This window comes from Dendronephthya gigantea, unplaced genomic scaffold, assembly GCF_004324835.1.
Source record: "Dendronephthya gigantea isolate DGI-Jeju-01 unplaced genomic scaffold, DenGig_1.0 000186F, whole genome shotgun sequence".
Classification (NCBI taxonomy): Eukaryota; Metazoa; Cnidaria; class Anthozoa; order Malacalcyonacea; family Nephtheidae; genus Dendronephthya; species Dendronephthya gigantea.
Genome location: NW_021163196.1, coordinates 138,187 through 154,897, shown reverse-complemented (window position 1 = coordinate 154,897; position 16,711 = coordinate 138,187). Strand labels below are relative to the sequence as shown.

Below are 16,711 nucleotides of genomic sequence, written 5' to 3'. Positions count from 1 at the left end.
TGTTATTTTGAAAATTGTTTGGAAACAAATATTTGTTAGCTATATGTGAGTGAATAAATGGATTGTTGAATATGTATACCGTCACAATGATTGTTGATTTAGATATACTATTTACAAGGGAGGCTTGCAACAGCATCTGCGCGTTTGTTCATCAGGGAAAGTAACTTGATTAATGATTACCCAAACTTCGGATGTTTACGGTTTTTCTAAGAACATAAACCATTGGTCATATTTTTGAGATCCTGCGCAAGCGCTGAGAAAAGGCATTAGAATTTCACATGCGAGGAGGCTAACGAGTTTGCATGCATGTTGTTGAATGAAACATATGCGCAGTTAACAACTGGCAACAACAATAACAGCAAAGCAACGCTATACAAATTTATAATCTCCGAGCAGGCGCTGAGCGCCGTGCGAGGGTACAAATCCCGCCCGGAGATTAGGAATTACACCCGGGTATTCTGACAGAACATAGGCGAATCTAAAGTTGCCCAAATGTCATGAACGTTTAATGGTCATGGTAGTTGTGCGCATGCGCGAAATTTGAACAAAGAAAGTACGGCCGTCTACAACTTGCTGATTGGCTAAGACAAAAAGAGAGCATGCATTAAAGCGTCGGCATTTTAACCGTCATTTTGCAAACTATTTTTAAAAATATAAAATGAAATCACGGAGTCAAATATTAAAACAATAATAAAAGATTTAAAGATCATCAGAGCACAGAAACAGTTGGTGAAATTGGAACGATTCGTAGTTTATAATCTTTGAAGTGGTATAGGTGTTTATATTTTGCTTATTCAGTGTTTGCTGTAAGAAATAATGCATTTTTTTTTACAAGTACGAGCTTGGTATGTCATTTTACAAGGAGCTAACCGACCGTTTAAGGCTTTACATCATCGCTGAAACTTTAAAAAGAGTTCTCAAAAGTATACTTCAGATTTTCGATAAAACAAATATCACTTTGTAGCTTATATAGTCCCTAAAATCATTGAATAAAATAAATAATTAAAAACAACATTAGACGTTTAGTGCTTGTATGGTTGAAGGTTTAGCTATACAAAAGTTTAACACTCACTGCAACGTAATGCAGCAGGCAAACGGGTGATTTCCCTTCATTTTAACGAGTTGCCTTTGTTTCTGAAAAATTTGCACGAGTTATTTCATAATATTAGCGTAGAAAGTTAGGTCTGGGTAGCGCACGAAATACTTTGCTTCGTTTAAAATGGCGAGGGGTTGCTGCATGCATGTGTTTCTAGTATAAATTATTATATGGCACGCGGTCTAGCTTGTGACTAAATGGCGTCCGTTGATTGGTTCTTTGCCGGTCTGGAATCCCCCAGTGTTAGACCGTTGCCGTTGTAACGGTCCAACTCTCATATTTCTTAACAAAAACAAGCTTGCAATGTAGCGGAATAGCGAATAGTACGACCAACAGTCAAGTTTCGTATACCTTCATTTACATTGCGAATTGTCGTTAAAAATCGTTCCGTGTAACATCAGCTTTATGTTCTTATACAATTGTGGACATATGCATACATATACATACAACTGTGGACATATACATATATTTTGTTATTTGGTAGCTACATGTGAATATTATATTTTTTCATCTTTGATTTTGTTTATATAACTTTATCATTCTAATTTAACGAGTAAAAAACAAGGTTTTCGAAGCCACTTCAGTGCTTGCTTGGCGACTGGCCGGCGAAAGAGCCGGCAAGAATGATGCAGCGCATTGTATAAATAAATAAACTAAATACTGTATTACATGCCATATATAATAAATCCCTTATTAACCGTATACGTTCTATCCGTACTGGAAAAATATCAGACCTCGGTCTTTTATACGGACCTCGCTATCGCTCGGTCCGCACTGTCGAGACCTCGGTCTGATATTTTTCTAGTACGGACCTCAAATGATTGGTCGAGAAGCGAGTTTTTAGCCTTTCTCTTTTTAATTTCTCTTCTAATTTCTTGTTTGTCTCAAGTGTAAATAAATGCCTTATGCCATATAATAAACTTTTTATTAACCTCGCTTGCTCTGACTGTCATTACCGAGAAATATCGGACCTCGATCTTTTTGTACAAACCTCGCTCTTGGAGCTCGGTCTGTACAAAAATACCTTGGTCCAATATTTCTCGGTAAAGACCTCGCGCTCGGTTAATAATAAGTTAATAATTAATGCCTTGCTAACTAATATTACTGATCTTAAACTTGAACGCGACAAAATCATTTTCATTCGTAATTCCGCTATAATAACAATCATATACGTTCTATTTAGATAGATAGAAAGATACATAGATTGTTTAATAATTCACACACATTGCAGTTACATAGGACTGAATTATAAGTGGTGATTACAGGTGAGAGTAAGCTAAAAATTATGTTTATATTCACAATAATTGAGCTAGTATAGCTATAAAAAATTACAGTATAGTATAGTATATAGATTATAAAATTTAATTATTTATTTAGGCAACTGTTAACAATAAAAGAGTTTTTGAACCGGTCGGTAAAAAATTTAGTAGCAACCGTAGAACTCGAGTCTCAACGCAGGATAGCGATGCCATGATTCCGGCATTACACGGATGTACTGAGCTATTACATGTGTTTTGAATGTGTGTGTAGTTGAACTTGGACTGTTGCTCCATTGAAAAATCTAAAAAATGAAGATCAGTTTCGTTACCTAAACTCTAACAATTGAAAATTCCGAACTTCTTTTAAAAGTGCACAATGGATGACTTGCGCTTTAGACTAACTTTTGATCAAAGTAACTAGAGGAAAATAAATCAGCCCAGCTAGAAAGATCTTACTTAATTTAGTAAAACTGCCAAGTTTGGCTGCGAAATTTTGTAAAATACGGAAAATATAGCCATGGGAAGTTGGCAAATTTTGTATACTTTTGTATTACGTGCAGAAATGTGTAACTAATTTAGTTACAAACTTCCGGTCGTAATACAAAAGTATACAAAAATTGACAACTTCGCATGGGTATATTTTCCGTATTTTACAACAATTCGCAGTCAAACTTGGCAGTTTTACTTATTTTAGTAAGCTCTTTCAGAAAATGTCAACTCAAATGTCATTCAACAACCTTAAATTTAGTTTTTAAGTCTGCAATCAGTTCGTTCATATTCTAATTCTATAGTAACTGAAAGTTGCAATCTTCGAAAAAAGTCGCCAAATTAGCAAAACACTTAACAAAAGAATATTGGAAACTTTTAAATAATTTTTGAAAATATTTGGACAGAAGCAATACATATCATTTTACTAAAAAAACTATATTGAATAATTATAATCGTTTTGTTCGTCACACGTGAATCTAATTGAATGATTAAAAAGATTGTTACCTTAGATAGAAATAATTACCTTCATACTTCCTGACTCGTAATAAATATTCCAATTTTCACCATCATTGCTGTATGAAAACGAGGAGGATTTCGCATATCCCCCGTCAAAGCATTGGCCTTGAGTTGTCATTCCGGTCACAGTTGTCATTTTTCTCAGATTAACTTGAATCCACGAGCCTTGCATTGCTGTATTTATTGGCGACCAAGCACAATGAGTACCACCTGTCTTATCCAATCTTGCAAAGTATGGTTTGTAGTCATAGCGAAAAAACGATGATGCTGTGACTGCTGAATCAGGAATGGTGCCACTTTGCATTCCCAATGGCTTCGGGTTCGTGCATAAACCTGCATGTATGAAGCAACAATATTTTAGCTTTAATCTTTCATAATTATACACTGTTAATTACATTTACAATCGCACATTTAAGGACCCTATGAGGCCTTTTTTGTATATACCTGGAATAACTATTAGCAGAAAGTAACGTCTTTTTAACGAAAGATTTTAAAGTTTGTTATTGTCGGATTCGGTAATTAAATGTGTGTTTTTATTAATTTACCGTAGGCATGCCGCTATAGTGGTAGGGATTCAAGTCGCTTTCGCACTTTATCCTCAGAGTTATTTACTTCACCTAGTGCGAAAAGCAAACGTATTCTTGGCATCATGCAAATGCGGTATAACAACTGCTAATTAAATTATGCCGAGAAGACCTTCATTTCTCGACCCAAGGGTCAGGAGAGTTATGATGAAAAAAATAATAGAGAACACGTGCTCAGTATTGCACAACAAAACGCGTGATTATGGGCTAATAGAAAACAGACCAAAAATGAAGGCAAATTGGAATACTTTACGTGAAATGCCAAAAAATAGCGTAGTAGTATTGTGATAGTGCCCCCCGCACGCTACGCTCCTGCACCCACAGCTTAGAGATGACGTGTTGTTAACATCAAAGCAGGTTCTAATAGTTCTAATATATTTCTTTTGCCAGATAAGCCTTCCTATATTGCGGGCTAGTATTACGTATTTACGTAATGTATTCCAATTTGCTTTAATTTTTTGTTTTCTATTAGCGATTATCACCCGTTTTGCGCCATACTAGCACCCCCCGTGCTACACACGGTTGTCGGACTCTGAACAATTTTGTTGTAGAGAGCTGCGAACCAATGTGTCCAGGATATTTTTGGAGCCGAAATAACAGTTCAGGAATCAGTCAAAGAGCATGTCTTGCATTGGCCAATGCCACAAGGGAATGTATTTTGGGCTCTGTTCTCTAAGCCCACTGACTCACATAGCTACAACTTATAGCTGTATCTATTTTTCGCAATTTCTTCGTCTTTGCCACCATTAGGATGAGGAGGTCTGGAGATGAAAACATTCTTTGTGAGCGCAGCTACCCATCTTCACTTATTGACACTGTCTTATCTGCAAGGTCTTACACATTTCCCGCTTATACACCTTAAGAGACCATGTCCCCTTAGAGACCCATAGACTTTATCCAACCCCATTGTTCTCACACAACAGGAATGTTATACTTAGGAATTTTCACATCCTGCATAATGGTTTTTGTGGCACAATTTTTCTCCGATAACCCTCTATTATCTTTTCGGCACTACCAAAATATCCGGGACACATTGGTTCTCAGCTCTGCACAGAACGGTGGCACTTTCCACTTTGACCGTTTTAATTTTGTATGAACTGCTATTTCGGCTCCAAATTCAGAGATTTTTAAAGTCACGATTTCACACGCCTCTCCCTAACCTCACCTTTTGCAACTCATGCACTATTATAAATGTGGTTTACTATATATCGGCGAAACTGGAAGATCGTTTCACACACACCACATAAGAATTACTATGTCGCGAAGCGTTTGAAGACGCTGCCTCATTACCCCCTGATTATACTGCAACATGCATAAATGTATCCCGTAAAAGACGTAACTTACCTAAGGTTGAATGAGAACAGATTTCGTTCAAGCACAAATCATCTTTGCAAATCCTAGGCTGAAAGAAAAAAACAGCTGGTCTGAGAGCAAATTGCGTAGTCAAGTGAATTATCATTTCTTTCATTATATAAAACCTCGGCATGCATCTTGATGAATGATTGATCTTGAGCAATTCATTTATTCCTATAATTTTATGCTGAATTCCGTTTGTTTTTATAAAAGTAATGAAAAGAAGAAATTCAATTTTTCGTCTTTATGCTACTAGTAGGGGCAACGGAGACAAATAGCTGCTGTGTCCTCTCACGTGATAATCCAACGTTGCCGAGCCGCTCTATGACGTAATCATCTCAGGTCGGCTGAGAAAAAAATCTATACTTGTTGTAGAGCAGACACGTTTTATCTAACAAAAGCAATGTCATGAATTTTGTTTGAATTTACGTCGAATCCACTTATGAATAAAAGCATAATTATCACTCCTGCATGTGTCAATGTGAATACAAGGTATAAGGTTACAGTGGTAGTTTACGCTATTTTGGGTCGAAGGGAGTATCATTTAAATTGTGAAACAAATACTTTCCTTGGCAGATTAAAAAAAAATCGAAAAAAATGCATTAACTTGAAGCTGTGGAAAAGCTGTCTGTGAGAACACAAAAACTTTCTGTTATTGGTTATATGCAAATGTGCCAAATTTTAGCGTTTGGTTTGTAACCAAAGAGTATGTTACAATTCTGAATTTGAGCTGAATTTTACAGTAAAAACATGTTTAATGTTAAAATTAAATAATTAATTAAAAATATTACTATCATTATACTTGCAGATGAACACCTGTTTATGTTATCAAAAAAAATGTATTTGACAATGTGTCGACTTCCGATGCCGATATTATTAATCATAATAATAGTTATTCTCATATACCGATCATTTGGTGGAGGGGCATATGTGACCTTCCACGGGAAAACATACGTTAACGCTATTTCGTTCGTTCGAAAATATCGTTCGTTATCCGTTCGTTTGCCGTTCAAACGCTTGAAGCGTTCGTTGAAACGATTTTCGAGATCGTTCATCGTTCGAAATTGCCCGTTCGAATGCTTAGGAAAAAACGTTTGAAAATTGGTCCAAAAGCGTTCAACCGTTTGATTTACCGTTCGTTGAAACGTTTGCCGGAATTTCGTTCAATCGCATTGGATTTGGTTCAACATATTAGATTAAACATTTGCAATGTTACAACTTTGTAGAAGAAAGCGCAGAATGTGCTACACAGAAATACTCCCAGAAACGCATTTAGTTCCTTAGTAGAAGGCTTGTAAAGGAAATATCCCTTTAGCCTAATCGCGAATGCTATTTTGTGCGCTTCATGTTATGGTTCATGCTTAGCGTCATGATCATGCAGACATGAAGGCTATTAACATTCAGTGCATGCAATTATTTCATTAGCGTCAAATTTCACGTCGTAAGCTTTCTTTCAAAAATTTATCGTCTTTTGAATTTCGGTAATGCACTAAATGGTTAGAATTTGTGCTTTACTATACTTCTGTAGCTTCCATAAGCCAAATTTCACCGCGCGCACAAACAACGTCGCAAGCAATATATTAGCATTTACGAGCCATAATATGCCTTGGCAAGGTGCTAATTAGGTTGCATAATTGTCGGAAGTCTCTAAATGTATGTAAACAGACAAAACCAGATTTTAAAATGAATTGAGGGATTTTGCGTGTTACATATTAATATCGTACTTTTGAACCATGTGTATTTAGCTAATTTATTTACATCTGATAAACTTATCTAGCTGGGCCTCCGACGAAGCAGCTACTGATTAAAAACTATTCAAAATTAAGGACCGCATCCTAGGACGGACATTTCAGCTTGAAATTCGTTGTTTTTAATGCAGTCTGACATAGCTACAAACACTGCATGAAAAGCGCCGTATTCCAAGGTATTCACATGTGAATACGGGTGTGAATAAAACACATATTGCAAGCGTATTCCGACATGGAATATTAGTGTGAATACGGCATCGTATTCTTCAGTATTCTAAGTGTGAATACGCCGTGAATATGCCGCGTATTCTGACCAATATTCACACTTGGAATATCTCACTTCTCACTTAATCCGTGTTTCCACAAAATAAATTCATCAGCTGACATTTTTAAACTTTATTTTGAATGCTGAAAAATTGAAGTGGAATTTTATAAATAATTTGGCGCAAAAACCAAAAAGCGCGCTTTCGAGTTTAATAAACATTGAACGAGGAGATCGTGCGTTTGTGGCTGTAAGAAATCTTTTTGGCGCTTATAAATAAGGAAAGAGAGTGAAGGATGCCAAGGGCTTGGTAAAGTCTGGAAACTCTGGTCGCAGTTAAAGAGCATGCCGGCCAGTATTTGTATGCTACGATTCCCACGAAGTCTGATGAAGAAAATGCGCGAAATAGAAATGAGATTGCATGGCGCGATTTCCACAGCACCTTATGTTCGCTAATACGTGTAAAATGATAACGAATATTAACCGTATTTCAAGGATTTTTTATTGTTCAAAACCGAAAACGCATATACTGTTTGTGCGTAAGGGACCTCTTCGGTGAGTGACTAAATATCGTGCAGTTGAATTCAATAGCCGGCCTATAGACTATACCCTATGACCATGTTGGGAGTAATCTCAACATTTTATTAACAAATTACCTGGTGATAAGAGGTTAATGGGGTTAAATAATAAGAGGTTAAATAATTATCCACAGTTAATGTGGTTTATCAAGGTTGATCAAATGCAATACTAAGATTTCAGTCAATTATTTAAATTTTATACAGTCCTTAACAGATCATGTACATGTGATGGGTTACAACATTTCACATTTTATAAAATATTATTGGAACATCACAAATTGTTCAAAAATATGTAGCAAAAACACAGCCTATCATGAACTTCTACTAAGCTGTTATGATTTTCAATCTTTCATCAGCTGATTGTTAATTTATAAGCAATGTTGTTTTAGTATATATGAAACATTGCTCCTGGAGTATGTCAGAAATTATACTTAATAGTAAATTGTTGAGCAAAGCAAGTGATGTTTTTTCACTTGGTAAGATATTAAAAACTATAGGTGAGCAGATAATGAATCAGGAACTTCTTTCACTGGGTGAAAAATCCTCTTCATCTTTAGCAAAGTTAAGGCCAACTCTTTTGGGAATTTTCTCAATCTTGCAACCCCTGATGGCTAAAAACAATTAAAACCACCTTAAAGCAATTATTGATAGAATTTATGCAGTGTAATGAAATTATAATATTCCTAGGAGAATGTATATGTACAATGTACAATGTACACACCATTCATATAATTTGGAAGCTAATCAATTAGGGTAAAAATGGAAACAAATTCTTCCATGAACTTAAAGCTGTATATACACATAGCTACTCCTAGTATGCAAACATCGAGAAGCTGTAGTAAACTCATCTACACTTTAATGGTATATTCTTTAAGTATTGTGATTATAATTTAGGTACGGAAAAGTAATTGCAAACAAATCAGTAAACAGTCTCAGTTATAAATTATGATGAGGGCAATGTTAAAAGGCTTCACTTAAAAACACAGTCTAGCATGAACTTCTAAGCTGTTAAGATTTCTGTCTTTGGGCAGCTGGTTGTTAAGATTCCTATCTTTTGGCAACCAGTTTCAATAGCTATTTGTGGTAAATATTAGTGTTTAAATATAATTCATATATGCTAAAAGGAAATATAGGCCATTATTTTGTTAAAAAATATGTATTATATATAACTAAAAAACACAGTCTGGCTTTGATTTCTAAGCTGTTAAGATTTCTTGTCTTGGCAGCTGATTGTTTAAGATTTCAATCTTTTGGCAATCAATCATTAGCTATTCTGTGACAATTATATAAAAAATATATACACCTATAATATATAAATTTGCCTAAATAATAAAAAATCCTCATGAAATGCACCAATGCACCTCATTTCAATGCATCTTGAAACGTCTATCTTAAGGTTTATGTTAAAGTTATGATTACAGCAGCTTTCTGAATATTTGTGGTAGGTAAGAAAGTAATGTCCCTTTTCAGTATTGGCAAACTTTTTAAATTTGTTTGTATTGAGTATGGCTTTGAAATGGCAAACATTTGTACCTACTATAATTAGTGTGTGATGGAGGTAGGATTGATGAAAACCATCATACAATTTATTTATTTACAAGCAGGTACAGTTAGCTGTGTACAAATTAGCTACAATAAACACAATAGTAATCTATTTATAAATAACAAAAAAAAGTGATGAGCCCAGCCGTAAAAGCGTTTGGCCTCGCACTATTGTTGTTGTGTTGTGTTGTTTCAGGACTATAGTATGACATAACTCTTGTTATTATTAAATAACTTACCTGATTTTAGCGCCGCCACAAGAATTATTTTGGGGCATCGCGAATATCTTTAACAATTCAAAGTTGAACAGCTTGAACTTCTGTTGAAACCACGCATTTATATATAAGCGCCCTGGTTGAAACCAATTGACATTTGTGCCATGTTATCGTTTTGTAAACAAAGGGTACTGGACAACTTTTGCGAGGAATCATTTTTAAGACATTTATTTGTTATTGTTATACGACCTCCGAATTTCGCCATTTATTCGCAATTTCGCCGCAATTCCTTGGCGCAAAAATTGTCACTAACATGTCGAAGAGGAAATTTCCCAAAGGAAATTTCCTACGATTTCCCAACACTGAACTGTATATATTACGGATGCTTTTGACGATACAGAATCATCAACTTTCTACCCATGTGTTTACGTATCCAAGCAAAAATAAAAGTATTTTTTTATATATAACTTCTTTTACACAAGTAATTAAAGAAATTGATGGACATTTCTCTTTTTATACAGCTTTTTTACGACTTACGAGGCTACTCAGCGCTCATCGACTGAGGATATACGATACTCGACATCCCCGCGGCAGCAAAAAAAATAATCAAATAAAAATCATCGTGCGTTTGGTAACATTTATTGTCTTTATTGTCTGTCGCCTAAACAAATCAAGTGCAATTTCAATTTCTGACCGTGATGAGAAGAAATGCTGGATAACAGTTGACACCGGCATTGAACTAAAACAACCTTTGCCTATTCCGTGGTATATAAACGCATTTCCTGCAATATTTACACAATATAACTCGTTGATTATCCCGTATTCATGCGTACAATCACATTTTCTATGCCGAAGTGTGAATACTAGGTCTTGAAAAATATTCACAGAGTATTCGAAGGTATTCTAGCTCAGAATACGCGGTGTGTTTTATTCACAGGTATTCACATCGGAATACCCCCAATATTCCGAGGATATTCACAGTGAATATCTGTGAATACGTGTGAATATGGACCATATTCGAACTCATATTCGCACGTATTCACCTGTGAATACGCGGTTTTTCATGCAGTGAATTATACAACAATTGAAATACCCTAGCTAATATTTGAAGACATAAATACAGTGACCCAACGCGCGTTCGGTAGGGTTACGACGCGGAGAACTAAGAGATCCCCATTTATTGGGGGCCAGGATAGATAACGAAACATCATAGTATAAGCAAAACGTGATTTATGACAAACAGCGAATTAAGGGACCCCGCAGTACCAAGTATAGCTCAAGACCCCATCCTCGGCTCTGTTCGTTTCGCCACTGCATGAATATCATAGCAATTTAAATATGTACGTGCATCTAGTCTAAAACTGGAGCCGGAGCAACAAGATCCTCAGTGCCCCGCTTACAAAATTGTCTTATTTCCTTAAAAAGGTATCTTTGTCTCCCCAGATCTAAGCCATCTGGCTCGATCGTTGCTGGCATGTTGAAAGGTGGCAATTGCATAAATATAACTTATGGCATAAATATAACTCATGCATTGTAAATATTTATTTAGACTCTTAATTCACAAAAAAATACTTCATATATATTGATATGTGCACATTTCAGCACAATTCACTCCCCGTGTATATTTTGGTTGTAATTTGATTTCTCTCGACTTGCTCCTCGAATCGGAAACGTGGAACGCGGAAAAGACTCAAATCGTATAAATGATAGAGACTGTATGAAAGTAATGAACCTATATCAATGATGTTCATTGTGTGACATTGTTTATTACAAAAAAAATTCCGTGTTTTGTGAGGTTGAGTTTTGCGCTATGTTTTAAAATGCGTGCAGTCCTTCCTTGCGCACAACTGGGCTGACACAAGCCTAAAGGGCAAGTTGCCAAGCTAACGTTTACAAACATTTAAGTTTGACCTTTCAGATATTTTGCTACATATATTTCGCTATATATAATTCATCAGAAAAGGAGCATTGGAATTTATCTTGCTTGGACAACATATCAGCTGTTGGGAAACAGGAAAATTTTAACTAATTTTGATTTGGACTCCTTTATTGGGAAATTACATTCCGGATATTAAATTGCAATTATGCATGGTCATTGCACCTTGAAGCCTGCCAGCTAGAGCGGCAAAATGAGCAAATTTGAAATGGCGCCTATCAACTGTTTATGCGTGCATGAGCGCGCGGGTAAAGATCTTTACCAATAATTTCGCAAAGACTGTCCCAAATATACTCGGTGGATATTAGCATGTATGGAGAAGTCAAGGCGTTTTAACGCGTGCATATATAAAGGTTAATACCAGGTATGAACACTAAATGAAACATTAGCTATGATATAAGGAAAGTCATGACTGGGCCACTTTATTAGGCGCACTTGCAATTATTTTCCTCCAAGCATTGAAATCCGGCTTATCAATGAGATCATCAACAGAATTCGTATGACGGTTGGCTCGATTTAAGGTATTTTTTTCTTGAGTGTGTTTGCTTGGCTAAACTGTAGCTCTCTATTGATCCATGCATATATCGAAATATGACACGCATTCGAAGTAAGATTTCATATAGATGATCATGCAATTGTATATAACAAGGCGTTCTCAATTGCATTTTTGTATGTTAACGCGAGTAAAATGTATTCGGATATAAATGCGCACTGCAATATAACCCTTTAGATTGCTTATCATGGCCGGTGAAATCAAGTTGGGCCACGATCATCCAATCATTCCGAATAAACATGACATGAAAGGTTGCCAGACCTTCAAAATGGCTTGGCTGAGGTTAGAGTAGTTGTTAGCTTGGTGGTTACAATTTATAGGATGCATTTACTTACATTGAAACAACAATTGTTTACAAACTTTGCTGACATTTTTCATAAAAAAAGGGTAGATGCTACCTCGAAATATATATAATTATATGATATAAAAAGATTTCGCCAGACAAAATGGATTAATGCTTTCATGCATGTCTTAATTAATCTTGATTAGTTAATTTTACTGTAAGCAGGAGGCACAAATTGTGTCACAAGTAGATGTCTCGAAGATGTTGAGGATCGTTTGTTTCTTAAAATGGTGAGTATAAACTCCCCTGTGCATGCGTTTGGCATTGTCGTTTCTATATGGGCGTCAGCATTGCTATATGCTTTGCAGAAAATTATTTGCACTCTTTGTGATTTAAAAACACGGTTTCTATATGGGCCGTCTGCTATTGCTATATGCTTTAGTGAAAATAGTGTGCAATTTTTTCTTGCTGCCGGGGTTGAGTATTAAGTTGCTTTGCAGGGCGGATTTTCGGACCTTCAGGATTGCGGATTGCCGCGATCGTTTGAAATGAAGATTTCGAAAATTATCCCATTAATTTACGCGTTCTATTTCTTTAGGTCACTATTGTTAGGCTCATGCAGCTAGCATAAGTATTTACACAGTTAACTATGTAGATGGTCGAATATTTGGGGGGAAATAAAATATTTCCTGATGAATATAGTGACCACCAAGAATTTAGTTAGCTAATTTAATATCACAAGTATTAATTAGCGATATACTGGTTCATAAGTCATTACACATGCAAACGTCATCGTATGGTCACAAAACATATCACTTATATGAAAAAATATGGCGGCAGAAATAAGAACATTGCAGCTTTAGCTTTGCGAAGAAAATATGGCGATGGTGCGTGCAGTCGATAAAATAGATTATTATCATATTTTAAAATATTCTTAAGGTATAATGATGCCCTTAGTTGCTACTGACAGTACTGTGTATAGGCGACATTCCGCGACAAGCTTGACCGCAGCTAGAGGCTATTGCCGCACGGAACATATTGTGTGCACTAGGTAAATATTCAAGCTTATATTTTAAATATTTTATTACCGCGCAATGCATTGCTGAAATTTAAATGTGGATTTTCACGTGCATAAATGGTTTGGATATTTAATGTAGTAGGCTATTGATACCAAATAAGTTTTGACAGCATGCAAGCACACGTTACTACGCTGGTTCGCATACAAACGAACTTTCCGTATGCGATATTCTGTATAACTGTTATTAATGTCTGGTTATCATCTGTAAACAACTTGATCCTTGCGCTAATTAATTTAGTCGTTTGCGCGTCAAAGAGTACAAGCAAAAGTGTACAATGGAATCTCTTGTGTTTAGTTTAACATAAAAATGTATCCATGCAGTAGCTGAAACTCAACCAAACTGAGACGGTGACCAATGACATTGCCTATGATATTATTATCGAAGTCAGGCCATTTATGGCAATCTTCGTTTACTCTCGGTTTAGAGCCGTGTTAATAAAACGGATGCATGCATGATGTGTTTATATGTGTCCTTAACCACCCATACATATAGTTTGTCCGTGGAGAGATTTACAACATCTGTAACGTTGTTGCAAATAAACACGCGCTGAATATTTTGATGGGTATAGTTGCAGATGATGCATTGATTAATTCGACATAACGATGATAATTTGTACTAATAACTGAAGGCTTTCTAACGAATAAACCCGAATTTTGATGCAAAATGCAAATGTATATATGTATATAAAGTATATAATATTGTGATTTAGGTAGTATAGCTAATAATTTTAGTTAAGCATTAAAATGAAGGTATAGCTTTTTATGTACACGCATATTTGCGCCAACACATGTTACGTGTTTGAAAATATTTCCTATTCTTTTAATTATAGTCAATAATATCTTGCGTCAATCATACGCGCAACAGGCGTTCAGACTAGATCGTTAAAACCGTTCATAAACATAAAACGTTCAAACGGCTTCAGATTGAACGTTTATTTATCCGTTCGTATTCTCGACTTCAAACGTTCACTTTTTTAGCTGAATTCGTCAAAACGTTTTTTGGGTTCGTTGAAACGTTATGACAAATCGTTCACTACCCGTTCGTTATCCGTTCGTTTTGCCGTTTCAACGAAATATCGTTAACGTACGTTTTCCCGTGGAAGGTCACATATATTCATGTAATTTATTCGTTTTGTGCCACCAATTAGTTTTGAAAGTTTGCGTTTTGTTTTTAAGAAAGTGTATAGCATAATCTTGAATTCACTACCCAAAGCAAAAGGTGAAAGGATTAAGATTCTTCATTTGCCTACGCCTTGCGGGGAAAAATATGATTATATCAATTAATTAAACTAATTTTACTCATACTTGCTTGTAAACCTGTTCATGACATCATGAATAAAAAAATATTACAAAGTGGGTAGATTTTACTATTTATCGCTGTAAATATTAATAATAGTATTTTTCCTACCGCGATAATTGGATGGGGGCATATTCATATTATTCGACTTGTTTTGTGCGATTTTTCGTTTGTAAAAAAGTATATAGTATAATGTTAATTCGCAACCTAAAGTATAGGAGGCTAAAGGATTAAAATTCTTCACTTGACTAAACCATTACAGTGATTACACTTACGATATGCTTTTTTTAATTAAAAATTTATTTTAATTATACTGACCAATGAAAAACTTCTTTATGATAACAATGTGTTATAGTTGATGTTGAAATTAATTAATAGATTTCTCTTACTGACAATTGGGGGACGTGTGCTTCGACATGATTATTCGACATGATGTGTGCGATGAATTTGCTTTGAACTACGCCACTTATCGGCGTCAGTCCACTGAATGTAGTATTATTGCAATTATTAGTGTTAATATAGGATATAGATTTTATCAGCTTTTTCTGTAGTTTTTTGTTGTTAAGAATTTTGATTAAGAATTCGTAGCACCCCATTTTTTTGCAACTGGCTATACCCTCTGCCGAACCATAATTAGAATTTCAAGCCACCTCTTAAGGAGGGACCAAATGAAGTAAATAACTGTTATAAATGTAAACTGAATGAATGTAAAAATTGTTCTATATATTAACTATCGAACAGCAATGTCAACCCCATCTGAAAACTGACTGAATAAGAGTAGTTTGAATTCGTGTGAAAACCACATCATTATTGCGTAATGGTGCAATATCAATGACTGGCAATCGACTTACGCGAACTGGTTCAAGAAGGATGTAATAGTTGTAGCTTTCGTTCCTTTCAAGATACTCGGGATTTTCTGTTGCTAGAAAATGTAGCAGTTCACAGTTTTTGGTTTGGTTGTTGTTACTGCAGGCATCGTTTTTTCGGTAATTTGCAGAACGACAGCATTGGTGATTCAGGCAGTGATGAACGCAATCAGGTCCAGACGAAGAATCGACACGGTCTAGTAAGCTCACGTTGAGACGATAGCCTAAATGTATTATGGACACAGGTCATAAATTTCTTTAAAGATATGGACACCGGAACATACTGCAACTACAATGAACTTATATAGAAATACCTAATTAATACATGACATATAATGATACCGTTTAACATTTTGTTGTCTTCCTAATGTTAATAATGTAATTTGTTTATTTATTTTCAACCTTCGGCCCATGTGCCCAACATTTTTAACAACAGCAAATTTTCAAGGAAACATAAATTTCGTATTATTTTGGGGACACACAGAATAATCATTAAAAAAATTACGAACTAATACTGTGTCTTTCTAAACTTTAAACAACGCCCTGGTCACCATATAATTATTGTTAAAAGAACTGTCCTGATTTAGTAGTGAAGTTGATTCGACACCTATACGATAGGCACGAATTCATTGCATCTTTCTGAGGGGCAGCGGTTGGTTTTGAAAATCATATAATTTAAGGGCTTTGTTTTCCTAGAAAGCCTAAGGACTGTATTTTGATGTAATACGTATTTCCGCTGTAGTTTGTATTGAAAGAATTTTTAGACAACCAACACTATCTGAAGGATTTCAAATAAAAACACCTGCTTTGTGTTATGTTTGCATTGTTTAATACGAACGCCATTTCGGAGCGAAAAGTCGAGAAATCTTTGTCTATCTCACACAGGTGTTATAAAACGAGTTATTCAAAAGCACTGTCACGCCGTTTCTTATTGCTTTTTATCGGTTAACCCCGTCAATCGGTTTTACCGGTTTAACCCAGGTAAAACCTTTAGACAGAAAACGGTTTAATTGATGGACGCGCTTTCATGTTACAACATACCTTGCCTAACCTCTT

At 35.5% G+C, this 16,711-nt stretch overlaps 1 protein-coding gene across 1 annotated transcript; it reads right to left on the bottom strand.

The window, feature by feature from the left end:
• Positions 1-2,367: 2,367 nt before the first annotated feature.
• LOC114538498 (lactadherin-like) lies at positions 2,368-3,771 on the bottom strand. The gene is made up of 3 exons (XM_028559676.1): positions 3,756-3,771; positions 3,368-3,693; positions 2,368-2,657 (listed from the first exon to the last, which is right to left on the bottom strand). The coding sequence occupies exons 1-3, from the start codon at positions 3,769-3,771 to the stop codon at positions 2,520-2,522; spliced, it is 480 nt and encodes a 159-aa protein (XP_028415477.1). The 3' UTR covers positions 2,368-2,519.
• Positions 3,772-16,711: the final 12,940 nt, after the last annotated feature.